Source organism: Aythya marila (genome assembly GCF_965140915.1).
Source record: "Aythya marila genome assembly, chromosome: 26".
NCBI classification, from domain to species: Eukaryota; Metazoa; Chordata; class Aves; order Anseriformes; family Anatidae; genus Aythya; species Aythya marila.
The window spans coordinates 4,222,087-4,249,807 of NC_139067.1; the positions used below are offsets into that span (position 1 = coordinate 4,222,087).

At 56.8% G+C, this 27,721-nt stretch overlaps 1 protein-coding gene across 5 annotated transcripts; it reads right to left on the bottom strand.

Moving 5' to 3' along the window:
* Nucleotides 1–1,981: 1,981 nt before the first annotated feature.
* On the bottom strand, nucleotides 1,982–27,652 carry KANSL3 (KAT8 regulatory NSL complex subunit 3). 5 transcript variants are annotated; one of them, XM_082779518.1, is made up of 22 exons: nucleotides 27,385–27,652; nucleotides 25,621–25,791; nucleotides 24,863–24,953; nucleotides 24,370–24,555; nucleotides 24,062–24,193; nucleotides 22,832–22,948; nucleotides 22,164–22,265; nucleotides 21,978–22,049; nucleotides 21,593–21,667; nucleotides 20,550–20,707; nucleotides 19,600–19,663; nucleotides 18,909–19,109; nucleotides 18,510–18,666; nucleotides 17,261–17,338; nucleotides 14,198–14,389; nucleotides 12,427–12,511; nucleotides 11,445–11,599; nucleotides 10,843–10,955; nucleotides 10,040–10,259; nucleotides 9,686–9,819; nucleotides 5,494–5,653; nucleotides 1,982–3,227 (listed from the first exon to the last, which is right to left on the bottom strand). In XM_082779518.1, the coding sequence occupies exons 1-22, from the start codon at nucleotides 27,645–27,647 to the stop codon at nucleotides 2,644–2,646; spliced, it is 3,510 nt and encodes a 1,169-aa protein (XP_082635644.1). In that variant the 5' UTR covers nucleotides 27,648–27,652; the 3' UTR covers nucleotides 1,982–2,643. The 5 variants fall into 5 exon arrangements, with proteins under 5 accessions (XP_082635644.1, XP_082635645.1, XP_082635646.1 ...); XM_082779519.1 differs by lacking the exon at nucleotides 17,261–17,338; XM_082779520.1 differs by lacking the exon at nucleotides 14,198–14,389.
* Between the last annotated feature and the right edge of the window lie 69 nt (nucleotides 27,653–27,721).

Genomic DNA, 27,721 nt, shown 5'->3' on the forward strand with positions numbered 1-27,721 from the left:
TCCAGAGGAAGGAGCAAACCCACATAGACCTGCACAGCACAGCTCCAGCTGCTTTCTGCCTGCGGGAGCTCCTGATGAGCCATTGCAAACAACCTGAACTCTTCATGGGACCCTCAGGACTCTCTTGTACCAGCTGCTCCCCACCAGAGCAACTGCTGACTGCGCTCCTGGCTGTGAGCTGTGGAAAGGGCAACGAGCTGGTGGCACTTGCTCATCCCCCAGGAGGGGGATGGCTTTGGGTGGAGAAATGGAGCAGCAGCGGTAAATCAGCTTTGCAGGACCACTTCTGCTTCCACAGAAAGCAGAAAAAGAGCTAAAATTATCCCCAGGCAGTGCCGGTCACCGGGATGCCTTTAGGGTTAGAGTTGGTGAGAGGAGTCGTCGCTGCTGAGACAGGGAGCAGCTTCCTGGAGCATTGTGGAGCCAGCCAGTTGTGGGTCCTCCAGCCTGGACATGAGACACACACACACACTGCAGGCTGCCCCGGCACTTCTTGTGCCCCAAATGCTGCCACCAAACCGCCTCCAGCTTTGTGAGCCCCAGGGCTCGAGTGCTCCCTCTGCACCTGGGAGCGAGGGCACCGGGGCGAAATGGGAGCGCCCCATCCCTCAGCCTTCCAGCAGCACTGCAGTAGGGAAATCGTGACTTGAAGCCTAGGACAGAGCTGGGCTGCTCGAAAACACAGCAGGGTGGCAGCTGACCAAGCTTTTAGGAGCCGTGCACACGCTTCTGTCCGTAGGTCTCTCAGTTTAAGCTCATCCAGGCTGCGTTTTGCCCTGGTCTGTGCCCAGGGGGATTGGCAGAGCTGTGCCCCGTGGCCACCCCTCACGTCCCGCGGCAGGTCACGGTGTCCCTCATGCGGCCGTGGTGCAGGAAGCAAGCTGAGACCCAGCCCGTCCCCACTTGGTGCTCGCTCCTGTGGGAAAGCTCCATGTGCCTTTTGGGAGGCGCAGGGCCCATGGGGAAGAGACAAAGCAGCAGCAGGTGATGCGTTTTGCACCTCGGGGCATCTGGTCCCATTTTTAACCAGAGCATGCCCCTGACTCGGTGCAGGTAGCAGGGGTTAGCGGCAGGGCTCGGAGCAGGGTCGGTGGAAAGTCAGGAGAGCAACGGGTCCGCAGCTGCAGGCTCAGCTCAGCGCTGTCCGGCCTCCCCGTTACAACCTCCTTTGGATACAACCTCCCCCGGCAGAGGCTTTGCCTGGACTGAACCCAGCTGGCTGACAAAATCAAACCTTGCCAACTTTTCCACAAACCCCCAGGGAAAGGAGGTGAGGGTGAGGCAGGCCCTGGGTGCAGCAAGGTCTTGGGGGAGCAGTCCAGGGAAAGGGCAAAACTCGCAATAATTTCTCAGCACCCTCAAGACCTCTACTCACCAGCGCTGGGGCGCGAAGTCCAGTGCACAAGAGGCGGTGGCGAGGCTCCGAAGGCCACGTGAGTGCCCCAAAAGCTGCACAGTATCTGGAGCAGGTACACGGACAGCGCAGGAAGGGTGGGACGAGCCTCGTGCCATCTCTCCCAGTGAGCAAACCCAAGGGAAGGTTGAGCTGTTTATCCCCTGCTGCTTTCCAGGCTTCCCGCACCGATCGCCCTTTCTCTTCTGGTCGCTGTCTCAGCTCGGCAGAGCCAAAAATAGGATGAGGAAGTGAGCGGAGATTTCGGAAACGTGCCTGCAGCGGGGTGGGGAGTGCAGGGCTGCCCCCACCGCAGTCCCATTCACAGGCTCGTGCTCCCTGAAGGCATCTCGGATGGCAAACAGCACTTCGTGCCCCACATCCCTTAGGGGAAGCGAGTGTTGAGGGCTCAAGGCCGTAGCATCGGGCACTGGGATTACCCCCAAGAGCCACAGAAAGTCCCCCAAAATCACAGCCCTAAGCTCTGTGCTGTGGAAACACCCCCAAGAGCCCAGTGACAGCCCCAGGGGCATTGCAGGTCCTGAGCCCCACGAGACACAGGCCCTGGGAAGCCACCAAACCCAGCCTCACCTCATCCCCTGGGGACCCACTGTGGGGCTCAGCACCTTTCCGGTGCCCCTTCTGCTGCTTCCCCCGTTTTAAGCACAACGTGCTCAGGTCCCCAGTGCTTTCCCCTGCCTGTCGGTGTTGCTCCACCCTGTCACACACGGCTGTGAGGGTTAAAAATCTGCCTGGAGCCCCCACGTAAAGTCAGGCCTTTTTCAACAAATTCCAATATTCCAAAAGTAGAAGGGAATTTCTACCTGGAGGAGACATACGGATGGACAGCAGTGGCAGGAGGAGCCCCCCTCCTTGCTGCCCAGCTGGCTCCGAGGACCCACAGCGTGAATTTTTCCCTGCCTGCACACTGCTTTGTCTGTCCACGCACTCGTGGCGAGAGAGATCAGAGAAATTAGGCCCTGAACAGAACTGGTCTCCTCCAAACACCCAGAGCATCCAAAAAGCCCACAGCTGGGCTGCTACCAGAGCTGCTTTTGGAAGAGACAGGTACAACGAAGTCAGTAAAGAAAAAAAAAAAAAAAGATTTATTAAACAGCAACAAAACCAGAAAACATCCCCCTAGTTTGCTACAGCCAGAACCAGCCCCTGCTCACCACGGGGCTGCTCCTCTCCCGTCCTGCAGCCTTGCTGGGTCCTCCCACGGCCCTGGCCGAGGGTCCCCGGGGTCCCTACGGCTTCTGGCTGAGCGTGGGCCCCGCCGCGGCGATGATGGAGGAGCTGGCCAGGCTGCTGCCCAGCGTTATCAGCGTGGTGCCAGCCCCTGCAGGCAGCACGCCCTGGGGCAGCAAGTGTCTGTTGGCCAGAGTCTCTCTGGTGTGGATGACGGTGCTGCCGTCGTCCACCACGGAGGGAACCCTCCCCAGGGTCTCCATCGTCCCCAGAGCGTGGCCGAGGGCCGAGGCGCTCTTGGTCAGGCTGACCTTCTCCCCGAGGTGCCCGAGGGCCCCGTCGCCCTTCACCGTGGCCAGCGTCGAGGTGAGGATGACGGTCTTGGAGGCGGTCTGCAGGACGGGTCCCACCTTCGGGTGCACCAGGCTGCCGGGAGGACTGGGAGCGCCGGCCAGCGGGGAGGTGGCGAAGGTGACGGCGCCAGTGGGAGAGCTGGCGGACGAGGAGGAGGAGGAGGAGGAAGGCTGGATGCCTGGCAGTTTGAGGGGGACTGAGGTAGCCTCACCCATCACGGATTTGGTGAGCGCGGAGAGCTTGGCGTCCGACATGACGTACAGCGTCTTCATGGGGCTGGCGCTGGTCACTGCGGGGAAGGGGAGAGCGTGGTCAGCGGCTGGGGGGACGAGGTGCCCACCCCGAGCTGAGCCCCCCCGGCAGCACAGCTGTAGGGTTTCAGGCTGAAGAGAGACAACTCGCCTCGTTTTGTCATCCACAACAAACCCCGCTGCTGTCACAGCCTGGGCAGAGCACTGCAAGGAAACCCCAAACCTGCCAGCTCCCTCCCCAGACCTCTCAGATGCCCCACGGAAGCCTCTCTCTTCCTTCAGTGTCTCACCTAACACAGTCCCTTCCCGTGGGGACAGGACCTTGTGGCTCTTTCTTGGCCAGGTCCATGCCATCCTACCCTCCAAGCTGCCGCGGACACGCTGAGCTCACGCTGCTCCCAGCAGCCTGGCTCAGGGCAAGCTCTCGCCCGGCTCAGGCATCTCCAGCTCCATCCCACCAGCAGCGAGGGCAGATGCTGCCGCAGGTGCTCAGACACTCACCACGCTCCACCTCAAAGGCAGCTAAAAGACACCAGCTTCACGAAATGAAGCCCTTGGCGCTGTGAGGCAACAGCAGGGGTTGCACACGGTGGTTACCCCATCCAAGCCTGCTCCCCGGCCACATCTGGGGTTACCACAGCCCAGAGTGCAAGGGGGGAAGGAGACGTCTCTGCAATCTGATCGCTGGGGTTAGATGCGCTCGGGACATTGACTGAAGCCTGGAGACCCACTGCTGGTCAAAGACGATGCTGAGCAGAAAGACCCCGACCCGGAGAAGCCCACAGCTCGCCCCTGCGGTCACCCAAGGCCACTTGCTGTCCCCCAGGAGCCCACATGGCTGAGCAGGGAGCAGCACAGCAGCAGCGCTGGCTCACCCGAAGCACACCACAGCTCTGACACAATGGTATCAGAGATGTATCGCGGTGTCCCTCCCGCTCTTCAGTGGCAAGAGCTCACCACGAGCTCCACCGGCAGCGTGGAGCTCTCCAGAACAGGGTGCCAGGCTCAAGCACGGAGGACTCAGAGCGAAGGCTGAGGACCGACTGCCTGACCAGGGCAGGGCGCCGACCCCACCGCCCCGCAGGGGATGAGAGGGGCCAGACGTGCAGCAGGAACAGGAGGCTAAAACCCCTGCACAGGCTGGGAAGGGGCACAGGGACACGACGATGCTGTCGGGCAGCAGCACAAAGTGCTCCATGAAAGCTTCATGAAAGATATTCCGGCTGGAACACCTTCTGTGCTAACACCCCAGGCCGCTCTGCTGCTCTGGCAGCTTGGCTCCGAACCGGTCCTCTCCCTGCACACAAAGCCAAAACGAACCTCCAGCGAAAGCAGGTAAAGCTCTCCACGGATCTGACTTCATCCACTAATGACGACCAAAAAAAAAAAAAAAAAGACCAAAACCAAACATAAGAGGGCAACGTAAAATAAAACACGAAACCACAGAAGGATTAAACCCAGTGCTTCTGCAGCTCCCTGTTGAGTCCTGGGGGAGACCAGCAGAGACTGGGGGTCTGCAGCAGCCAGCACGGACGATCAGAGTTACAGCTGGGTCTGACGCCTGCGAGGAGCCAACGGCACGGTGAAACAGCACACGCATCAACATGGTCCAGAGCAGCCTTGTTTGACCTCTGGGAAACTGGCACAGCTCCCCCGAACTTCACCCACCAGATCTGGGTGCTGAATACCTGCTTGTCCTTCCCCTGGCTTGGCAAATCAGCTGGACGAGGGAAAGGAAAACACATTTCTGGCGTGGCTGGAGGCGGGCTCTGCTGTGTGGAAGCCTTTTGAGGATGCAGCGGGCTGCATCATCGCTCTGCGGAGGTTTTTAATTTTTTTTTTTGTAGTGTGAGGCTACCAGCTGGGTATGCAATGTTTGCTCGGGTGTAATCGGATGGGTCTGCTCTCTCCAGGCAAGGTAAATAAACGTAGGCAGCAGGGAGAGTGCATAGTGCTACCAGCGTGTGGTGGGGGCCCTACACACAAGCTGAAGGTTTTCACAGAGCCCGCTGTGTTCGGGCTCACGTTTTACACCCCGCTCTTTGTCAACTGCACGGAGCGAAATCAGAACTGCATGTACTTGTGCAAAGAAACCACAGGGGACCTAACTCAAAGGAGGGGGGAAAAAAATAAGGAGAAAAAAAAAAAAAAAAAAAAGGCAACGGACTTAAAAATAAGCAGCATTCAGGCAGCTACTCCCCAGAGGGGCTCCGCACACGTCACCCGGCAGGCATGGCTCCAAGCCGGCCTCCGCTCTGGCCCCCAGGCCGGCTGCCCGCGCCCCACAACTGCCATGCGCCTCACCTACAGGTGCTGCCGCGGCGGTCAGGTGGGCTGCGGGGTCGGCAGGAGCCATCTCTGCGCCAGCCTGGGCTTTGCTGAGATCCATCTGAGACAGCAGCTTGCCAGGAGAGGCGGCGCTGGAAGCTGGGGCGGCCAAGTTCCCAACTGCACCGTCCGGAGCCTGGAGGGGTTAAAGGAACGGAGAGCTGCTGGGAGCGGCCGCGGCGCTGCGAGGAGCGCCAGGACCCCAGGTGGAGAGGGGTTGGACCATCGCTGGGGGGCTGCAGCCGTTCCTCGGGGCCTGAGCTGTCCCTCACCTCAAGATCAGAGCGCGCCTCCTCCCTGCTTCTTCTAGCCTTGCCCTCGCTCCCATCAGTCACGTCTAAACTCCAGGCAGGATCCGTACCACCGCGGATCCAGGGGACCCCGTCCCCACCGCGGGCTGCCAGGGAGGCCAGGCCTGCTCTCCTGCTCTCTGCAGCACCAGCGAAGCAACCGCCAGGAACTGGAGCTCAAACACAAGTCCCAGAGCACACAGACCTGCTGTGAGAACAAGGCGCTGTTACTGCCAGCACCAGCAAAGACTGGACGCGGCACACGCCGTCCTCGGCACCTGAAGAGCTCCCCAGGTGCCAGAGGAAGACTACAAGTCCTTCTGGTGTCCACCGGGTGCTTACAGATGTCCAGCACTGGGATAACCGGGCAGTTTGGATTCATGCCCTAAGGCACACGTGGCCTTTGGGGACTGACAGGCTTCAGGCAACTCGCTCTCCTCCACCAGGGACAAACATCACCAACAACGGCTTAGCTCCAGTCCGAGCCCTTCCCACCTGGCGCTCGTGCAGGTCACAGCCTGCTCCTCCACGCCCTGCGCAGCAATTTGGTGGTGCTCCATTCGTTTTAACTAATTTCTGCCCCAGGAGGCAAAAATGTCAGACTCCACCAAGGGGTGGTACGTCCACCACCAGCACGGCTGGCCCTGAGCAGCACCAAGGGCTGGAGGCTCCTCGCTTGCCTCGTGCCGTTTAGGGGAGATCCCTGCCCGCAGCTCAAACCAGCACCTCAGCTCATAGCTCTGGTTGTTGCAATGTAAATGGTTTTCTGCCTCGTGGCAGGACAAGACCACAATCCAGCATCAGCATCACTACATTTTACAGAACTGCTACCGGGATACAACCACGCTGCAGAGAGGAACTCACACAGAAAGCACTGCTCAAACCACGGTGGAACCGTTCCTTGAAAACAGAAGCTGAAGCTTGCTTGTATTTTCACTTTAAAGCCACCCAAACACTTTTGCTTTTCTTACTGTGCTACTCGCAGAAAACACTTGCGCCAAACTCCCCGGGAAGATTCCTCAGCCTCCTGCCTCCCCTGTAAGGCCCGTGGGGGAAGGAAGAAGTTACCCACTCAAACTGCATCTCAGCTGCTACAGGCATCGCCCCAGCCCCCAGAGCTTTAAATCACAGCCCATGCGTGGGCTTCACGCTTCCTGCACAGGCACAGTGGAGCCGTCAGCTGGAATTTCAAAGGAAACCCAACCAACAATGGCTTTGGCTACTGCTGAAAACACAAGAGTTTAAGCTCTGGCATAATCCCCCCCGAGCCTTTTGTAAATTTGCTCTTTTACAGGAAGCCCTGGTGGATTACGTAACCCGATGTGCTAAAGGTACACACAAGCTGATGTCAAGGGCTATAATTAGTTACAAAAACACACAGCTCATTCCATTTCCTGTAAAAGCCTGCTTTCAGTTTGCTTTTGAAGCAGCTCTCACAACCGACCACACAATTAAGCACTACCTTGAACACACAAGCTCAGCACTGTACGTCCGGAGCAGCCTGCGACCAGCTCTGCAGCTTCTCGGGTCAGCCAGGCAGTTTCAGGTGTCGCTGCCTGAAAACACGAACCCACAAAGGCACCCAGCAACCGCCGAGCAGTCTGTGCCAGGTCTCATTTCACCTCCGAGCTGCTGCTCTGCCAGATGGATTTCCAGCGTCTCAAACAGGTACCAAAGGGCACAGAGGGAAGCACGCCAGGTCTCACGGTTTCTCCCAACGGCCTCTGAAGAGCCCAAAACTGAGACTGGGAGCTCCGAGGCCGCACGACGTGACTCACCCTCTGCTCAGGTGGGAGCTGCACTGAGTGCCACTAGCTCTGCGTTTCTGAGCTCTACCTTAGTGGGCAGCAGCCCGGCTCTGCCAGCACTCGCAGGCTCTGCTGTGCTACAAAGTGACTGAAAGAAACACAGACAAGTCAAGGAGGAAGGACGCGGATGCTCCCGGATCTCAGCTTTACCCAGCAGCAAACCAGGAGCCTGTGTGGAAACTACCGGCAACGGGGGATGCAAGGCCAGCCCTGAAGCAGCACGGGACAAATTAAGGACTCGTGGCTGCTGTTAATACTTACCCAGCTCCATCCAGAGGCTTGACCTGTAGATGATGCCTCCCTACACATCTCAGGGCTTTGAGCAGCCCTGAACAACCTTGGCAGGCCGCAGCAAGGAGCAGAAGCACGCTCCCTGCCTCCACAACACGAGCTGCCTCCCTGACAGAACTGCAGGGCTTCGCCTACAAGGCAAAGATTGCTCCGTGTCTCCTCCACCAGCTCACCTGCCCCAGGCTGCGTGAGCAGTATCGAGAGCAGGAAAACCCCGCGTGCAGGAAAACAGAGCCCCAGCCACGCTGGAGAGACCTTGGCATCCTCCAGTGCCCTCAGCTTTCAGCGCCAGCTTGTAGGAGCTAGAGCTTGATCCCCGCAGCCCTCACTCCATGCTCACCTGACTGCCCAAGCTGTAGGGTTTATCACTCTGGGAATTTGTTCTCTTGTCTTTGAACTTCTGCTTCCCTGCAAATGTCTGTCTCGAATCACTACTCAGCTCCTGCCGGGCAGTCAGTTGTGCCCCAAAGTTTTTAGGCTGGGGGATGTCGCTGGCACCTCTTTGTCCCCTCTCTGCGGGCTCCTCTGATGACCCCGAGCTAAAGCCCAGTTAATTCAGAGCTCCTGGCACGTTTCAAAGCTTTCATTTACCTCCAAAGCTCGCTACTTTGTTGTACTGTCGGACCCTCAACAGCTCAGTTTGTGGTTCCCTTCAGGCTGTTCAAAAGGAAATTGTTCCTGAGCATCCTTGGCTCCCCAGGGCAGTGGTCACAGCCCTAAGCCTGCCACAGCTCCAGAAGCCCGTGGACAACGCTCTCAGACGCAGGGTTTGATTTTTAGGGGGTCCTGTGTGGAGCCAGGAGTTGGACTGCATGCTCCTTGGGTGTCCCTGCCAGCTTGGGCATCAGAACCGATCTTGCTACCCTCACATTTACGGATCCATCTCCAAACTGGCAGTGAGTTAGGACAGAGCCCAGGGACACGTCTGTAGCAAACCTACCACATCGACTACCTCCAAGTGTTGGGGTGGAGAGGTCTGCGTTACAGTACCCAAGACCACTGCCTTCACCACCACGACAACAACAAATTAAAAACAACCCTCTCAATTCATCTACACCAAGTCTCGTCCTGGGAAGCTGGGAGGCAGCCAGGACCCTTCTGAGGCAGTACGTGGCACACCTCTAGCATGGACACAGCAAAAGCATTTCCTTCTGTCAGTGATCCACCACCACAAGGAGATCTGCTGTGAACAGACAACTTTGGAGCACGCACTGAGCACTTTGTGTATTGGTTTTAACAGCACAGCAACGAGACGGGGCAGAAGATGAGGTCCTGCAGCAGGAAAGAGTCCAGCACCCTGACCCCTGCTGTCACATCGGGGCACCTGAGAGTCAGGAGCAGCATTTCCAAGAGGAAGACCCCCCCCAGACAGCGCAGCCAACCCACTCTCCTCCCTGCACAGGACAGATGCTGCAGCAGCAGCTCTCCCCCTCACACCAAGCCCTGTTACTGACAAGAGAGCCCAGAGCTGCGACAAGTTTCCATACTGATGTCAGCATTAGGAACTAGACAGAGATTTCCTCAGTGTGGTACCAGCAGGACACTGAGTACGATCTCTGGAGGAGACGACCTTGCTGCTAACGGATGTGAAGGTAAGCTGGGTCCTCCAACCACCACCTTGCAAGGCCCCTCTGTGCACAGCCTCAGCAAAAGAACAAGGCTCAAACCCAGGGGAGATGCCATGACCAAGAGACATCTCCCCAGGACAGCCGCTCCTGCCCGTGAGCTTTCTCTGATCTCAGCAAACGCTCTCTCTAGGGAGGAGACGCCGAGGATTACCTGAGGGGCCTGCGTCTGCATGGGCTGCTCGTCGAGCTGGGGCTGCACAGCCCCCATGGCAGCCTGGCTGAGCGTGGTCACTCGGCTGGGCTGCCCACGCAGCGTCACAGTAATGGTCGTTGGGGCCTTCAAGCCTGGAAAACACAAGCGAGACAGCCCTGAAGCACAGAACTGCGGGGCCACCTTCACCCACGAGGGCTGCATTAGGAGTCTCTTCCCAGGAGAGGAAGCTCACAAGTTGCTACCACATGCAGCTTTGCACAGCTACAGCTCGGAGCACCACAAAGGCGGAATAAACTTTGGAAATACCAGGCCTGGGGCGCTCCAGAAGCCTGCGGCGCTTGCTTGCCTCACCTGCTGCCTGGTTGGAGATCTGAGCCAAGCCAGGGAGGCTGCTGGCCAGCTTGGCCAGTCCCCCGTTGGTCAGCAGCTGGTGAATGGCCGTGGGTTTCCCGCTCGCCGAGGCTCCCACAGACAAGGAGGTGGCGACTGGGATGGTGCGGACGATCGTGCCCGTGCCTGTGGTGATGGCACTCAGGTTCTGGATCGGTGTGGGTGTCTTCACAGCTGAGGTCTGGAAGGAGAAGCAGAAGCACTGAGCACCTGGGAGGACTGGGGACGGTGGGAGGGCACAGCCTCTGCCTCCCGCAGGAGCCAGAGGTCAGGTGGAGAGTTTCCACACTTCATCCTGGCGGCTGCAAGCAGGTAAAGCCGTCCCTTCCAGTCTGCATGGACTCATTTCAGCCTGAAAGCACGACTGGGAGAAAGGCTGGCTCGGCTCCACTTCTACTGAGGCCTCTCAGACTGAAAGGATGGGGAGCACTGCCTGACGGGATCACAGAAGGACAAGAGGACAGATTGCTGATCCTCTCCTCCCCATTCTCCAGACCCTTATCAGCATTTTTAGGTGGCTGCCAAGCCCACTTTTGAGTACAATTTCCCACAGCCCCATTCCCCGGAACCAAGGCCGTTTATGGGAACCCTTATCCTCATCACCTGTCAAACCCGGGGCACATTATTGCAGCTGCAGCTCACACCTAGCACCACTCGTCTCTCCTGGTCCTACACCACACATTATCTGGGCTCCAGCTTCTGCCACGTCACCCCCGCACAGCTTCCTTCTAGAGAGCAACCTCAGACGTTTGCAGGCTGAGTACCTGCACGGGTGATCCAGCAGCAGCCACGCTGGCAGGCAGGGCTGACGACTTGGTCCCGATGTCCTGCAGGCTGAAGCTCAGCCCTTGCAGCAGGCTGCTGGCAGATGCTGCTCCTAGAGAAGAGGAAAGAACAAAGAAATTAGCCTTGGAGAACTAACCACCAAGGAATTCTAGCTCTGTCACACAGCAGTGCCTGCAGAACTGTCCTTTGAAGAGCAGCATCCCAAGGAGCCTGTAGGGATGCTCCAAGTTACCCCATGAACACAGCCCAGCAAGTTTCACTGCTGTAGCAACCAATGTCATCTGTGAGAGAGGGGAGGCAACGTACAACTGGGCAGGAGCAGTCGTACTGCCAAAAGGAGGTTGTGTTTGGTATCTCGAGGCATCGTGACATGAAAATGATGCAATTAATGGGTTGTTGAACCTTCAGCCTCACTTATAGCATCCCTCTGGCCCTCCACAGGCTCTGAAGAGCAAAGCACTACCAGTGCCACCTCAGCCACTGCAGGGCTGAACCCAAAGCAACCAGTGAACGCAAGAAAGAGGATCCCCTGAATGATTTGGAACCTGGTTTACCTTTTACATTCACAAGAGACAGGTACCTTGGAGGGCACTGGCCGGCTGGGCCTGCATGCAGTGGGCACTGCTGGCTACCAGCCTGCTCTGCAGGGCATGGAAAGCGCTGGGCGCCGTGCTGCTGGGGATCACGGCAGACGGAGCAGGGCTCATGGAGGAGGTTTCTGTTGCTGAGCTCAGCCTACAAAGCGAGCAGAAGAGAAAGGCACCTCTTAGGGATAAAAAGAGCAACGCAAGATGGCTTTGACAGCACGCTGTCACCAACCGAGCAGGGCTTCTGGAAGCGTTAGGTGGGGAGGTGATGAGCTAAAAAAATCCAAAGCAAGAGACATTTCCCTGTGTCCACTGCAGCACCTGGGGCAAAATCTGTGCATTTCCAGCTCAGAAGGAAGGTGCTGCCACCCTGCACAACACAATCTACCTTGGAGTGAAATTTTTCCCATTAAAAATCAACTTTCTATCTGAGGACAGCTCTTCCTCTCCCCACCCAGATCAGCTGGGGTCCAGTTCTCCAAAGCATGGTTTAAATTAAAATGGAAAACAGCGATGTGAGAGATTGTCAACACCACATTCGTTCCTCAGAAGAAATCCCAGTGGCCCGTTAACTTCAGAGCCAATATTGAGAATTCTTTCGCTATCTTTGGAAAAAAAATGCTCAACTATCAAAGAACGAAGACAACACTGAATTTTTGGCAAAGACAACAGCACAGTCATTCAAAAGACAAACATCAGCAGTTCTGCAGCAAACTTGGAGTTGATAAACCCTACAGGAACAGCCCAACAGCCACATCACCTTCCGCATCTGCCCATTTCCACCATTCTCAGATTCGACCACCAGTTGGCAAATAGTTTTTGGGAGCCTACGTGTCTCCCATTCTTCAGAGAAATCCAGCCATAAGCAAGCTACCAAGAAGCTCCATGCACAGAAAGCACCACGTTGTGGTGTTTCATTCACACCAGCAGCCTCTCAACGAGGTGCAGGGCTTACAAAACCAAAGCTGCACTCACTTGGAGGCGGTGAGCAGTCCGAAGGGCTCCTTCACACCTGACACGGACTGGCCGACAGCCATGGGGACCGGCTTTCCGGAGACAACTGCAAAAGAAAAAGAAGAAACCTAACTCTCCCTCCTCCACGAGGCTTGAGGGATTCCCTGTCTCACGCACTACCCCCAGGCACAGCCCAGAGCTGCTGGCCACGGGCTCATCCTGCTCACGAGACCTCTTCTCAAGGAAACCTCCACTGCAGCCATGAGCACACACTGGAGGCACCGCGCTACAGGTCAGGAGTACCAGAGAGAGCAGAGTTGTGAGGAAAACCAGAAAGCTGTCGTTGTCAGAGCGTGACGACAGGCAGGACTCAAGGAACCGGCTCAAAGTCTGACAGCAGCGGCCACTCAGGCCCTCACCACCAAACGCAATTCTCTCTCCTAAGCGTCACCTCCGCTAATCCCCTCCTCCTTGTCCTCACGGCACAGAGCTACGCCTCGAGCGCTCGGTTAGGGTCTGGCTGGCTGCTGGAGCTGGATTTTGTAAGCATTCTTTACAGACACTTTACAAAATACACAGGGATGCAGCGAGTCACAATAATAGTTTATTGTGTCACAATGTTTGTTTATCGCGGCCTTTGGGATACAACTGCATTTGCCTCGTGCATTCCTCCTGCTCACGCACGGTAAGAGGGAATTCTCGTTTGGTTCGTGTTTACTTCTGCAACTCATTTCCTTTCTGTGGAAAGAAGTAAAGTTTGGAAAATTAAAAAAAAAAAATAAAAATGATTCCGGAAACCAGAGATCCTCAAAGCTGCCCGAAGATGAACTGTAACCCTAAGAAAGGATGTGTATTTATTAGTTAATTCTCACATTTCAAAACAACTGTTAATTAACCAAGAAATCCTTCTGAAGGAACACAGTTACTTCTCAGCTTGGAAAACCCTCCAATTTCCTAACGCTTCAGACGGAGACGCTGACCTTCCAGCCCTGCACTGCACCGAGCTAGCTCTAAAAACAAGCATCAGCGTTACACAGCTGGGCTCCGAGGTGAGGAAGTCCTTTGCACGAGCACGGAGAGCAAGAAGGCAAAATCCTCTGAGTACAGGAGCAAGAGCAGCCAAAGCTTCTGCCCTCCTCACGAAGGCTCGAGGGGAAGATGACCGAGCACATCACCTCTTCTTGGACAGGACCTCCTGCAGCGCCCGTGGCAGTGGGTTTGCTCAGCCCCGCAGGCAGGAGAGGAGCTGCCATTTGTTAGCACGCATATGAAGGGCAAATTGTCCTGGATTTTAGGTGACTGTACAGCCCCAAGGGGCGCTTGGCTGAGTTGTGAAGTCTTCCAGAGGGAGGCAGATCGCCGTCATCCATGACGTGTTCCTGGGGAGAGCTTTGCTTCCACTGCAGGGGACACGCAAGCAGGCAGCAGAACCAGAAACCCGCACGACCTACGTGGAGCGAGGCCTTGCCAGGAGCAGCACCTCGAAACCTCACAGGAAGGCACAAAATTCTGCTTGCAGCTCACCAGGCTGCCGTCAGGCACCTCGCTGAAGCACGCGACCCAAACTGCTACGGAAAACGTCCTGGCTACGCGCTGCCGGCCCCCACGCGTCCCCAGCTACCCCCTAGAGCACCACATCGCACCTCGAGCCTCCGTCTCCTTCCTGCAGCTGCCTCCTCAAAAAGCAGAAGACCAGAGCTCCCCTCCCCTCCCCACGCCGTGCCCCGGAGGAGCTGGGTGCCGCCACGACCCCGCTCTCTGGCTACCAAGCGGCTTTGCAATCGCAACTCACTTTCTGCCTGGGTGGTGAGGGGTGCTCCGTTCCCCACGCCCGCAGCATCTCCGTGAGAGACAATGGTCACCTTGATTTTGGCTCGTTTGGAAGTTTTGCTGCACTGGGTCGGGCTGGGGGCCTGATGCCTCTTCAGCTGCACGCGCACATCGTCTCTCTCAGCCCCTTCCGAGTGCTCTGAGGAGACTGGAACTAGGGGACACAGAAGTAGCTTTTTGAAACCGACGGCCGATTCCTCGAGGTCAGCGCTGCTCCGAGGTGCGGAGAAGGGACACATGCCCATGCACACTTCCACAGCTCCCTTCATGCCAGCCTTGCCCATCTCCCATGCACCGGGACCCCTCGCTTCTCCTTTTCACCACCTGCGCTGACTCCTGCGTGCCCCACGCTGCTGCCTCAGGGTCAGCGCTTAGCTTAAGCTGCTCACAGGCACACAGAGCCCGTCTTGCCCTCTGCAGCGAAGAAAAAATGGATGCCTACGGTAATAACACATCTTCACGTGAACACTTTTCATTTCCAAGCACAGTGCAATCGCTCCCGGCATCAGACCCTTCCAGCATCCCTAACTTCCAGACGAGGGGGACGGAGGTGCAGACTCGCAGAGCTGGTGCAGGCGTGCTGTCAGTGCTGGGGTTAGAGAGGAGGTTTTTGTGTGCCTGGCATTCAGCACGTCCCTTCCAGCGCTCAGAAATGTCCCTCAGAGGGCTGGACAGGAGCGTACAGGTGGCCGGGAGGCGCTAAGCGAAGCAGCCATGAGCACAAGAGGTGCTGCAGCAAAGCCAAGCCCCACGCACCCCACGCTGCGTGGCACTAGGGAGAAAAGCAGCAAGCTGAGACTTCTCTTCCACGCCAAGGGCTCCTTCTGCTGTCGCGTCCTTTTGACCCACCACATCCGTTTCATTCTGCCTACAGCATAAGCTTGCTGGGGAAAGGGTTGTCCAAAAAGCACAGGGAGCCCACAACAAGTGCTTGTGGGTGGCACGGGGACAAAGAGGGGGTCACAAGACAGGATCGATGGCACGAGGACAAGAGGGGTTACCCCACCCGTCCATTCTCTGCACACCCCACTGCCGGTGCATGGTCACCCAGCCCTGAGCTGAAATGCTGGTGGAGCAAACGAGAGCATGGATCTGCCTCCTGCTGCAGCACTGGCAGCCTGGCAGCTCTCACAACCACAGCCCTGCCGTGATCTGCAGCACTGGGACAAGCTCCGGAGAGCCCTCTCCACCTGGAGCTTTCAGAGGGAGCCGTGAGGCAGCCAACTCCCTGCTGATAAACCTCCTGGGTTTCCAAGTCACCAGCCTGGAAGCCAAGATACAGGCATCTTTTTGTTTATATAGATTATGTACAGCAGGTCCACAGATGTGCTGTGTATGTGCATTTATTCCTCTCCCTGCACACCCCACTACCTGCATGTCTCTGGGCTGCGGGCTGGGACAAGGCTGCACCCAAACCCCTCGGTGTCGGGCGCCTCAGCAGTGTGTCAGGGCTGCTCTGCTCCCCAGGAGAAGCTCCGAGCCTGCTGTGCTGCTACTGCTGCAGACCCATGGCTGTGACGTGTGACTTGGTCACACTCGTGCACGCTCCCACACCTCCTGCTCGACTGCGAACACGCTCGGACAGAACCACTGCCCAGAGGGACCTCGCCCAGCGTGCACGGACTGCAGGCACCGAAGCCCCCCCAGGGTGCCACAGTGAGTGCCACCAGCCAGGCAGGACGGGGAAAGGGCACAGGCAGTGGCGTTAGGAGTCTTCCAAAGCAGTGAGCAGCGACCCCAAGTCCCTCCTGGTCACCCCCAGCTTCCTACCTCATGGCTCAAGCAGCTGAGCCAGCGCAGTAACGAGCCCTGAGGTGTTAACGACCTTCAGTCTTAGCAAAAGGCAGGGCAGGCTGAAGCCAGAGCATCCCCGATAAAGCATCCAGGCACCCGACTTGGCCACTGTGGTTTCTCTTCCCCACAGCAAGCACAGAGCTCCACCTGAGCTCCCAGGCTCAGCTCTACTCACAGGGAGACCAGCAGGTCTCTTGAAAACAGGGCTCGAGGGAGGAAGAAACCTTTAAAGCCACCACCTTGGTCTTTGTGCCCCAGGGCTTTGTCACCATGGTTGTGCACACGTTTGGACTGCGTCTTGTGTGTGTTCGGTGTGCCAAAACAGCACGGAGGTCACTGCATCCCCAGCAATTAAAAGCACCAGCACTGGGGGTGCTGCAGGCATTTGTCACCCCCAGCAGTGCTCTCAGCTCCCGGGGTCACCTGAGCTGAGCACGGCCACCCCACACGGCAGCGCAGCCTCCCAGAGCCTTGGACGTCAAGCTCTCTTCCTCCCCTAGCCCCAGGTCTGCCCAGTCACCGCCTCCTGAGCCACCAAAACGCGCCGTTATTCACACTGCACATCCTGCCCCTCAGTGCCTAGCCCTCGGAGCACCTCACGTGCTGACCTCCACCTCGGGGTGCTCCAGCACCCAACCAGGAGCCCACAGGATCAGCGAGTGCTCCCCTCGGCCTGTCTCCTGCTCAGCACAGCCAAACTTTGTCAACAAACTCAATCCTTTACATCCTTCTCCCACCACACCACCATCACCCCGCAGCCATCCCTCTCCCTGCTCTCTTTGCTCTTCTCTAGCTCCCTCTGGCCAAGAAACGCTGCTCCAGCCTCTCCGTCTGCCCCTTCCACTCGGGAGCTCCTCGCTTCCACGCCCAACAGCCACCCTGCAGTAAGGAGCTCCACCAGCATGCAGTCAGTCTTCAAGCTTCCCAACAAGTCACCACACCGTCCACGAAGCTTTAGTTCGGAGCAGAGCTGCCGCCAGGTTACAGCAGCATTCACCTCCCGGGGCAGGGGAAGGGGAGGAGTTAGTGCTCTCAGCTAGCACGCGAGCCATTTGCTTAAGCTTCAGATACAGCAATGAGAAAGCAAAAAAAAGCAGGGGACGAGGGGACAACGTTGGGCCACATCCCCCAACCAATGCAAGGGAAGAGGAAAATGATGAGAGAAGGAAGCCGAGAGACAGAGAAAAGGAGGGAGATGGAGAGAGACAGAGAGAAGTGAGGAGATACTCACCAAAGAGACATGAAGAGGTGCCAGGAGGAAGAGCTTTCCTCACCAGCATGTTTTGTTTCAGAAAAGCAGCAAACTGAGCTGAAATGAATCAGAGAGAATTACAGTATCACAGCCCGGCTCTGGAGGGGGGGGCAGCGACCTCCAGGAACACCACTGCGACGCGCAGAGACCTGGCAGCAGGCAGGCAGACAGCTCAGGGCACGAGGAGACACGCTCAGCTCCTCTCCGGATGGCAGCGCAGCGCATCCCGCGCCACGCCGGGCATCGCCCCAGCTTCTGCAGCGTCCCAGCAGCACGAGCCCTCTCCAGCCCCACAGCCAGCGCGTCCCTCACCACCTGCTGCCACGACACAGGCACGGACAGCACGCCGCAGCAGCGCTCCTCACTACACGAGGCAAACCGTCCTCCTGCCTCCCTTGCGCTAGCTAGAACCTTTCCCCTCGGCTACGACAACGGAGGAACAGAGTTCTTTAGTCCAGGAGCTGAGAAACTACGAGATCCAAGCTTGAAATTCCCTCTGGAGCCTAGCCTGAGCAACACAAAGACTTTAGAGAGTGCGTGGTCGCACTGCTGCAGGAGACAACAAGTCTGTTCAGGTCTGTCCTGAGCAAAGGAACGAGGCCAGAGGGGAGGATGAGAACTATTCCCCACTCCTGCTGCTTTGGCCAGAAAGGATCCTCAGCGACAAAACCCTTACCTACAGCCACAGCTGTCACAACCAGACTGAAGCTGCACAATAAGGTTTTTAAATCAGCATCCGACAGGACAAAACCCCATAGCTGAAGCAGTTCAGAGCGGGTTTTCCTCTGCTGTTCCATGCAGGATGGCTAATTACCAAAGGCCCGCTGCTCCAGTCACAATTCAGTAGCCTCAACCATCACCTGAGAACCTTCCATCTCCCTCCCAAGCAGCCTGGAGACACCAGTCAAGGAGCTCACACCCAAAAGGGAATCAGAGCATGGCTACGTAGCAGTTTTGTCAGCCAGAGCACGTGAAAATCCTTCCCACTTGGAACAGCAGCGAGGCTCCGTGAGCTGCAGAAACACCGTTTCCAACCTAATTTCAACCCCCTACAAGCTGCTGCCTTCAGCTGACAGGAACGGGGAACTGAGCTGCAGAGCAAACTGCCACGGGAAGCTTGGAGTTCACGACAGGACTCAGAAGACAAAACCTGAAAGGGTCGGGGCAGATAAAGACCAAAAATCCAGGTGCTCGGAGGGAAGAGGGTGGAAAAGCCGCAGGAGGTTACCTTGTGCCTGCTTGTGTGTCAGGATAGTGTCCGTCCTCTGCACCTGCCTCTTGAGCAGCTGCGTGGTGCTGATCTGAGTGGGCTTCTGGATGGAGGACACCGCAGCCATTTTAGTCTTGGGGCTCGACGTGGGGCTGCTGGAGACGCTGGACAAGTCCTGCTCGAAGAGAAGGAACACTTTACCCCCGCGTTTCTCCAAGGAGAGGCAATCCTAACCCTCAGTGCAGGCAAGAACGTGCATCCCTCTGCTGAAGCAGGTCTAAATCCAAAGGTTCCTTTGCCCCTTCAAAAGCCATTTGTGCTTTCAGATCCTCTTGCCTCCCTCTTCCAACCCTACCACACCTCAGCAGCACACGGCTCAGCCTTCCCCACTCGCCATATCCCAGAGGGAGCCCCTACCTCCGAGCCCGACGGCGAAGCGGGCACTTTGGCTGCTGGTGAGGTGGGCCTGCTGGTTCTCTCCGGCAGATCAAACGACAGATCCCTCCGGGTCGAGTCACGCGGCTTCTTCTTCTTCTCAGCGTCCAGGTCACGGGGATCAGAGCCCGAGTGGCTCTCCGCTCGAGTGAGGACTCCAGTCAGGAAGTCAGCTATTTCATCCTAGGCAGGATGAAACTAATCGTTAGGCTGTGCGGTGTGCAGGTCTCTAAATAATTCAGCTTCACAGCTAAAATTGAAAAAAAGAACTGAATGTTCTCAAAGACAAACTGATAGGGCTCTCCGGATTTAATATTCCACAAGCAGAAACCCTCAACCCTTGCAGGCAGACTTTGATTTCTCATCAAAGCTTCTAACTCCATTGATTTCTGACACATGGAAGAGAAACGTGATGGTTTCCACAGTGCTCCCCAAAGTACTGCTTGCTTCCCCAGGCAGAGAAGAAGACTCAGAAGAGTGATCTTTGCTTAAAGTACACAAACAGGAAGCTCACATCTCTCCTGCTGTCGGAGGACAACCACTTCAAAAACCACTTGAGAGAGATTACGCTTGTTCAACCAATACTGGCAGCGAGGTTGTAACTTGTGATCAGAGACATTTCAGCAGGGGCCTTTTACAGGTACAGCCATACAGGGAAGATTTCTGTCTTTACCTGGATGCACCTGTCCACCATACTCTGGGTCAGGCCTTCTGACTTCTTTTTGGCTTTGCTTATCCTAGTAAAAAATAAAAATAAAAAAAATCAAACACGTGGAAGCCAACAAATATTGTTTTTCCCCTTTCACACTCCCTATATGATTCTTCACCAGAGAATAAAACTCCAACGATGGCCAGTTTGTGCCCTTACACAGTTTGACCCTACAGAGTAGGGTACGAGCCGACTCCGTTAGTGCTCAACTCAAGAGCACCGTCTGCTGGCAAGACAAGATTCATCCTCAGAAGTGCTGAGAAGAGCTTTGGGGACAGCAACAAGGGCCCAGCATTGCTCAGTTTACGACTAAAGCTTCTTGCAAAGCAAATACATTTCCTTTCCTTCAGAGCTTTGTCTTCAGACCACTATCAGAGTTTGACTTTTCTTTCTTTCCTCTCCCTTAGTAACTATTCCTGCTATGGATTTCTGACTTTGACAGTGCTCCAAAATATTGTTTGCATTGTTGGATCCAGCTCTAGCATCAGGTGTTCTTATACACAACTTGCTCCTGGTTTTGGTGCAGTTATCCCAGAGACATGAGCGTGACTGGAGAACAAGCTCCAAAGTTCACTGAAACCTTCAGCGCCTCCTGCAAGGCTCCTGGAGCCTCCCTTACCCCGATACTGGACACAGCCTCCATCAGCTGCATGCTCCAGAGCCAGGGTGGCAAGAAAAAGCAGATACCTGCTCTAGTGTCATACCTACTGTGCTCTTCTACTTCCCACTGGGAGAAGCAATGTGGATTTATCCCAGAAAAACCAACCAACCATCTCTCTATCCAGTACACTGGGCTTTGAACAACTGCTCGCTTTGACAGAGCATTATTAGGCAGGGCCAAGTTTTTCTGTAAGCAGCACACCCAGGTGTTGCCCAGGGCTTCAGGGCAGAGCATCCACCTCACAGGACATCACCTGAGATTGTCGTCTGCTCCTCCCACCACCACCATGCTGTTATCAGCTCGGATTTTCTCCCGGAAATCTTCCATCGCTTCGATGTTGCACTGCAGGGAATTCTGACCGATCACAAAGAGGACAGGGGTCTTCATCTCCAGGAGGGGGTCATCGACGTCCTGCAAGAGCAAGGCCAACCGTAATTCAGAAGGGCTGTTCCAGGATGCAATCTTTGGGGCCAAACACATTTCTGAAGCATTTCCCAAACATTCCCAAACAGGTAAGCACTTCCCAACAGGAAAGCATGTGCCATGGAGGAGCAGGCAGCACTTCACACGCGATCCCAGCGCGTACTAACTGCATCCTGGAGGGAAGGAAATTATGAATTGCATGGTTTGCCCGGACAAGGTTGCACATCTCAGATACCCTATTCCAACTCACCCTTCCTTTTCTGAGCTTTTGCCACACAAACCCAGGACAAAGCTGAAGCAGTGCCAACAGCACGTCCACTGGCAGTGAAGCTCTCCAGGGTGAGCCCCGATGGGGTTTATGCAGTCATCCTAAAGAGAACTCTGCTCAAGCACTGCACCCTCCCCAACAGATGTCTTTTACACAGGGCTGATAGGGATTTCCACTAGTCTCAGACCTGGTTATTTCACCAGCACAACTGTAACCATTCCCAGCATGGTCACAAACTGGTCAGCTAGCAAAGGATTAATTTGGGATCCACGTAAATGACTTCAAGTCACCATCTCTGGTGCTAAATGACACAGTCAACAAGCGACACTCGTGTAAGACCCAAGGAAGGAGCTGCAAAACCACGTTATAGGATGGACAAGCAAACGCAGGACTTCACACGCCTGCTATTGCATCAGCAAACCTGTTACAGATGCAACACTTCTGCCTGCTGGGCACATCCCCTCCAAACAAAAAAATCACAGACACATTCCTTAAAAATCTTCCAGTTATCACTGGACTTCCAAACCACGTTCTATGAAACAGTCCACGGAGGTTTAAAACCAAACAATTCTTTAAGTGGCACCCTCATCCCCTTCAGTCCTTACCCCTCTGGGGCCATCAACTGTTAGAAGAGGGAATCCAAGGCACACAACTGCAGTGACGTACTCCATCACTGAAACCTGGGTGGAAAAGCAACAACGGTCAGCATCCGCACAGTCCTCTGCTGTAAAGGTCGCTTTGCTAGGCTCAGGGCACAGAGATCTCTCACATATTTAGACTCTGCTTAGGTGCTTAAAAGGACTGGGGGAGGAAACACCAAGGAACTCAAACTCCTTTATGTCCCCATGGCTAAAAAGGATGCATCTCAAAGCCAGGCCTCAGCGAGAAGAAAGGGAATAAAATATTAATTCTCCAAAGCCTCAAATGCACCAAACTCTGAACTGAAATTTTCAAATCATCTGAGCGCATGCAAACTAAACAGGCACTTACGTGACAGGCCACCAAGGCACCCGTGTTCCACCCGATCAGGATGATCGGCTTGTGAGAGAAGTGGTTGTGAATCTACGGGAGAAAAAGGACAGCGATGGAGGGACAGACAACGGGACGCTGCCAATGGGCCCCGCAGCACCTGCAGGCGAGGGGGGCACAGTCTCGTCCTGCTCTTGCTGCTCTTACCTCTGCCACTTTGCTCCTCACCGCGCCAATCATGTGCTCGAGACACTGCAGCACTCCCACCCCGCTGCCGTTGTTCAGCAGGTGGGTGGCGATGGGAATCACCTGTCATTTGGAACGAAAAATGAATAAATAACAAAGGCACAACAGGCACCAGCAACAGGCACAGGCTAAACCAGTTTGCACACAACTTTGTGCTTCGTCTCTCCCGTGGAATTCTCTTCTAGCTACCAAAAAAACAGAGGAAATTCGCTCCAGAGACAACCTCTGCTGCTCACCTCGCCCCTATACACCCGGTATGCCCCACACACAGAGCGCTGCGAGCAGCTCTGTATCCAACGTGACCCACAGCCTCCCTCCTCCAACCTCTTCCTACTGGAAAACTCAAATTCTTAACAGAATGATACAACCTAAACTGCTGGAGACAGTTGGCTTTGGATGGCAAGTCTCCTGACATGACCCCAAATAAATTAAATTGGGCAACTTCAGCCCAATTTGTGCCTTAGCTGCCAAACACTGCAGGTGGCAGATGCCAGCCTCTGTTTTTAGCAGAGGCAAGTATTTTGGTGCACCAATGGGTTACAAAAATAAGCTCAGCAGCTGCAGCCTACCACAGCTGCTAACGTGAACTAGCTCCCAATGTGCCTGCCTTCAAACCCGAGCGTACAAACCTTCCCCAAGCAGGAAAGCTGCGACTGCCAGAAGCGGTGCCGTCGAGAAGTGGGGAACATGGAGTTGGAGGGGCCGGAGGAAGCAATCAGGATGAGGGGGGAACCAGGCAATTTGCTCTGCAAAGTTCAACGAGAGATACATGAGGGAAGGCAACATCCCAACCCCAAACCTCGCTGCCTGCTTCCCCATCCTCCTGCTGCTCCAGACCCTCACGTGCACCAAGGGGTTCACGGGGGCAATTTAAGCAAAGCTTCACGTGAGAGGACACCGCATGCTACACAAACTGCTTCTTGGTGGAAGCCTGTGGAAGAGCATCCTCCCAGGTGGGGACTGAAAAGGAGCAACTCTCTCAGCACAACCCTGATAAGCCACAGAAGAATTAAAATGGTTATTTATAAACCCAAAGCCCAGCCTGGCCTGCACTAAGTGGGAGGGATCTTGCAGAGCTCATTAAATGCGCAAGCTTTCCCCAGCAGATGCTACCTCGGGATAGTATGGGGGAAAATGGGTCCAACAAAAGGAGTCCCTTCATTGAGCAAGGCTGAAAACCAGAAGGAAAAGAGCCCAAGGAGCAGGAAAGAGACAGAAGGAAGAAGAAAACAGAACAGGAAGAATAAAGCCAGTCTGCATCTGGGCCAGGGCAATCCCAAGCACAAACACAGGCTGGGTGGAGAATGGATTGAGAGCAGCCCTGAGGAGAAGGGCCTGGGGGTGGTGGTTGGTGAGGAGCTCGACACGAGCCAGCAACGTGTGCTTGTAGCCCAGAAAGCCACCTGTGTCCTGGGCTGCACCACCAGCAGCGTGGGAGCAGGGTGAGGAGGGGATTGTCCCCCCTCCGCTCTGCTCTCGTGACACCCCCCCTGGAGCCCTGTGTTCAGCCCTGGGGCCCCAGCACAAGAAGGACCTGGAAATACTAGGAGGAATCCAGAGGAGGCCACGAGGATGATCAAGAGGCTGCAGCACCTCTGTTGTGAAGACAGGCTGAGGGAGTTGGGCTTGTTCAGCCTCCAGGAAGGCTCCGAGGAGATCATATAGGGGCCTGCCAGTACCACTGCCCCATCCCTGCAAGTGTTCAAGGCCAGGCTGGATGGGGCTTTGGGCAGCCCGGGGGTACGCCAACCGCAGCAGGGGAGCTGGAATTAGATGGGCTTTGAAATCCCTTCCAACCTAAACCATTTGGTGAGCTGAGAATGGCCTCTCGCTCCCTGCAAGTCCCTGGAGGCACTCACTGGTTTGTTATGTGACAGGACACCCACTGCCGGGTCCCACGGCCTCTTCAGCAGCAGCGACAGAGCCTCGGCTCCTGCTGCCCCCGTCTTCGCAGTGGAGGAGAGCAGCATCCTATCGATCAGGGTGGGGATCTGAAACCAGAGGCCAGAAAGGACTGAGAACATGCACACCGTTCTTCCAAGGGGCTTTTAAACATCATCCCTGCCACCCCAGAGAAAAAGGAGAGAGACTCCATCAGCTTCCTTTTAACGAGCTTTATAAAGGGAGAACGTGGTAGGAGGGTAAGGTCTCTCACTGCTTTAATCACCTTTCCTTTAAGCGTTTGCAGAGCGTCCAAGTACGCAGCCAACACTGGCAAACTGAGGGTTTCCACCAACGTTGTGTGCAGCCACTGGATCAGCTTGGTGTCCCAGTTCACACTGGCCAGCGCCTGGCGGACCCTCCGGGCACATTTGTCCACCGCTATCCTCCTCAGGACCGGCTCATTGCAAGCCTGAGAACCAGGAAATTAAAGGAGAAACACAGTTAGGGGAAAAATCAAGCATGCCACGTGCACCCCAAACCACAGGAAAGCATCAGCCTGGGCAGCTCAAAGCCCTCTGGCAACAAGCACGGACCAACAGCCTCCCAGCGAGGACAAAATCCCGCCTCAAACAAGTCCGGAGCTGCCTGTCTCTTAAGACCACAGAACCCTAGAGCAAAGACTTTTGTCTTGACCAAGCCGCTTTGCTACGGGGGACTAAAACCAGGCAATGAATCTGCTGGAAGGTGGAAGAGCAGCAGGGAGTACAAGATCTTACCCCTTCGTTGGCCAAGCGCGCCAGCCTGTCGGACTGCAGCGCTTTGTGGATCTTGTTAAATAGCTTGTTCTGAGCCATTGTCCAACCCGTCCTGGGGAGAAAACCAAAGATTTGACGTTGGACACAGGCATCTGGGTCAGGGTGAGCAGGCACAGCTGGGCAGCAGCTGCACCTCCAGAACCTGCTTACAGCTATGGAAAAAGCAAGTTTCGCTAGCGAGGATTTAAGTTAAAAGACTGCTCAACAAAAACCACTCAGATTGTACGCGTCACCAGGACGTACCGCTGAACATCCAAGCATTAGAACAACAGAAACAATAAATAAGAGTAAAATAATTGTTCCTTTTAGCAAAGGTTATCTCCCGGTCGCTCAAAATTACTGTTCCTACGACTTGACTGACAACAGTCACAGGTAAGGTTATGGGGTGGGGAAATTTACAGACGTCCTCCTTTTTAGTCCTCAACACTGGAATAGGGCTGAGCTGGGGACGAAGGTGTCACTGTCCCAAGCTCCTCCAAAGAGAGGAGACAGCGGCACAGCAAGCGTGCAGGAGCTTCAGCAGCTGGGCCAGCCTCTACCATTAAACCTAATAGCTTTTACAGCAGGCAAACAAAGAATTCGGACACAAAAATTGGTTTTCTTTGAACATTAGTCAGTTCAGGAATGTTGCTGTGTATTACATCACACTAAAAATCCCACCCTGGGCAGCATGGGGTTGTTTCGAGCCCCAGTTTGATCTCCCAGCGGGTCCCAGCTACCTGTTGACGTGTTCCTCCCAGTCATCCGGCGGCGGAGGGGCGTCCGCGTCCGTGCGGGCGAACATGACGTGGCGCTCGCACTCGTTCATCACGCTGCGCGCCTTCTGGTTGTCGTACAGCGGCACGGGCGTGGGCGTCACCGTCTCCACGTCGATGGGGACATCTGCCTCGCTGCGAGGGAAAAAAAAAACACACGTTAGAGAACGGGGTCTGCTATGTAAAACGGGAAAGGATCTGTAGCCAGTTGGGAGCCTGAGCCCGGCCACATCTCCCGGACCCCGGCTCTGGCTGTGAGTGAGCGCGGCAGCAGGAGCTGTCTAAGCTGTGGGAACGTCCCTGCTAACGCCTAACGATGCAGCCAGAGCTCCCGGCAGGTGTTTGCAGCCAGCCACGAGCCCCTGAGCTTCATCACCAGCTACTGTGCTGCTCCTGACAGAGCTCAGGAAGCTCCCGAACCCCGCTGGGGGCTCAGAACCCCACCCCAAGCCCCTGCATCCCCAAGCCCGGCCACCCCATGCCCTGCTCTGACCCCCTCCAGGCCCTGCTGCAGCCCCCAGACCTTCCCTCAGCCCCATGTTCCCCACCACAGAGCCCAGGACCTCCTCCAGAGCCTCCCCAACCCACATCCCCCAGGCTCTGCCTCACATTCCACCGTCCCCTCAGCCCCACAGGCTCCCAGACCCCCAAAAAGCTCCCCAGCCGACACCCAGCCCCCTCCCTGTACTCCCAGGCCCTATACAGCACCCCCAGCCCCATACTCTCCCCTCACAGCCCCCCAGGACACCCCCTTACTGCACAGACCCCACACTTTCCCCTCAGAAGCAACCCTAAACCCCTCCTTAAATACCCCCAGGCCTCTACACCCCCTCATAAGCCCCGCAGCCCCCCAAACCCCACAGACCCCACGCTTTCCCCTCAGAACCCCCCCCAAGCCCCTCCTCCCAGCCCCCCCAGCCCCCCACACTTCACACCCCCCTCCTTCCCCTCAGCCCCCACCCCAGGCCCCCCTTTGGCAGCCCCCAGCCCCCTCCACCCCTCCCACCCCCCTCAGCCCCCCCACCTCCCCTTTTTTCCCCTCCCAGCCCCCTCAGAAGCCCCCCCCCATCCCCCAACCCCCCTATTTTCCCCTCCCACCCCCCCAGGCCCTTCCTCACACCCCCCAGCCCCCCCCACACCCCCCAGACCCCCACATTTTCCCTCCCCCCCTCCCTCCCCAGCCCCCCCGACCCCTCCCCAATACCCCCCAGCCCCCTCCACACCTCCCAGCCCCCCCACCTCCCCCCTTTTCCCCTCCCAGCCCCCTCAGAAGCCCCCCCCCATCCCCCAACCCCCCTATTTTCCCCTCCCACCCCCCCAGGCCCTTCCTCACACCCCCCAGCCCCCCCACACCCCCCAGACCCCCACTTTTTCCCTCCCCCCCTCCCTCCCCAACCCCTCCCAGCCCCTCCCCAATACCCCCCAACCCCCTGCATCCCCCCCAACCCCCCCACCTCCCCCCTTTTCCCCTCCCAGCCCCCTCAGAAGCCCCCCCCATCCCCTAACCCCCCCAATTTCCCCTCCCACCCCCCCAGGCCCTTCCTCACAGCCCCCAGCCCCCCCCCAGCCCCCTCAGCCCCCCCCACACCCCCCGGCCCCCCCTTTTTCCCTCCCCCCCTCCCTCCCCAGCCCCCCCCGACCCCTCCCCAGCTCCCCCCAGCCCCCCCCCGACCCCTCCCCAGCTCCCCCCACCCCCTCCCGGCCCCTCCCCAGCCCCCCCCGGCTCACAGGGCGCTGCCGGGGCTCCTCCTGGGGGGCAGGAAGAGCATCCGCGCGGGCCGGGCGGCGCTGGCGTCGGGGTGGGCGCTCCAGGGCTTGGCGTAGCTGTGGTCCAGGCACACCAGGTCCAGCTCCCGCTCGTGGGCCGACAGCTGCAGCAGCAGCGACGTGCCCATCCTCCGCGCCGACCATTGCAGCTCCCGGTCGCGGTCGCGGTCCCGGTCGCGATCCCGGTCCCGGTCGCGATCGCGCTCCCGGTCGCGCTGCGCCATGGCCGCGCCGCCCCCCCTCCCCCCCTCTCCCCTCACGAACTGCGCATGCGCAGCCCTCGGGAGGCGCTTCCCCC

What these genes read in the sequence shown, in the direction of transcription:
- KANSL3 (XM_082779518.1), bottom strand. Translation starts at nt 27,647, where the DNA reads ATGGCGCAGCGCGACCGGGAGCGCGATCGCGACCGGGACCGGGATCGC. An exon ending in TCCTGTCACATAACAAACCA is followed by an intron (nt 22,949 to 24,061) that starts GTGAGTGCCTCC and finishes TGAACTTTGCAG; the next exon opens with AGCAAATTGCCTGGTTCCCC. An exon ending in TGGTGGACAGGTGCATCCAG is followed by an intron (nt 19,110 to 19,599) that starts GTAAAGACAGAA and finishes CATCCTGCCTAG; the next exon opens with GATGAAATAGCTGACTTCCT.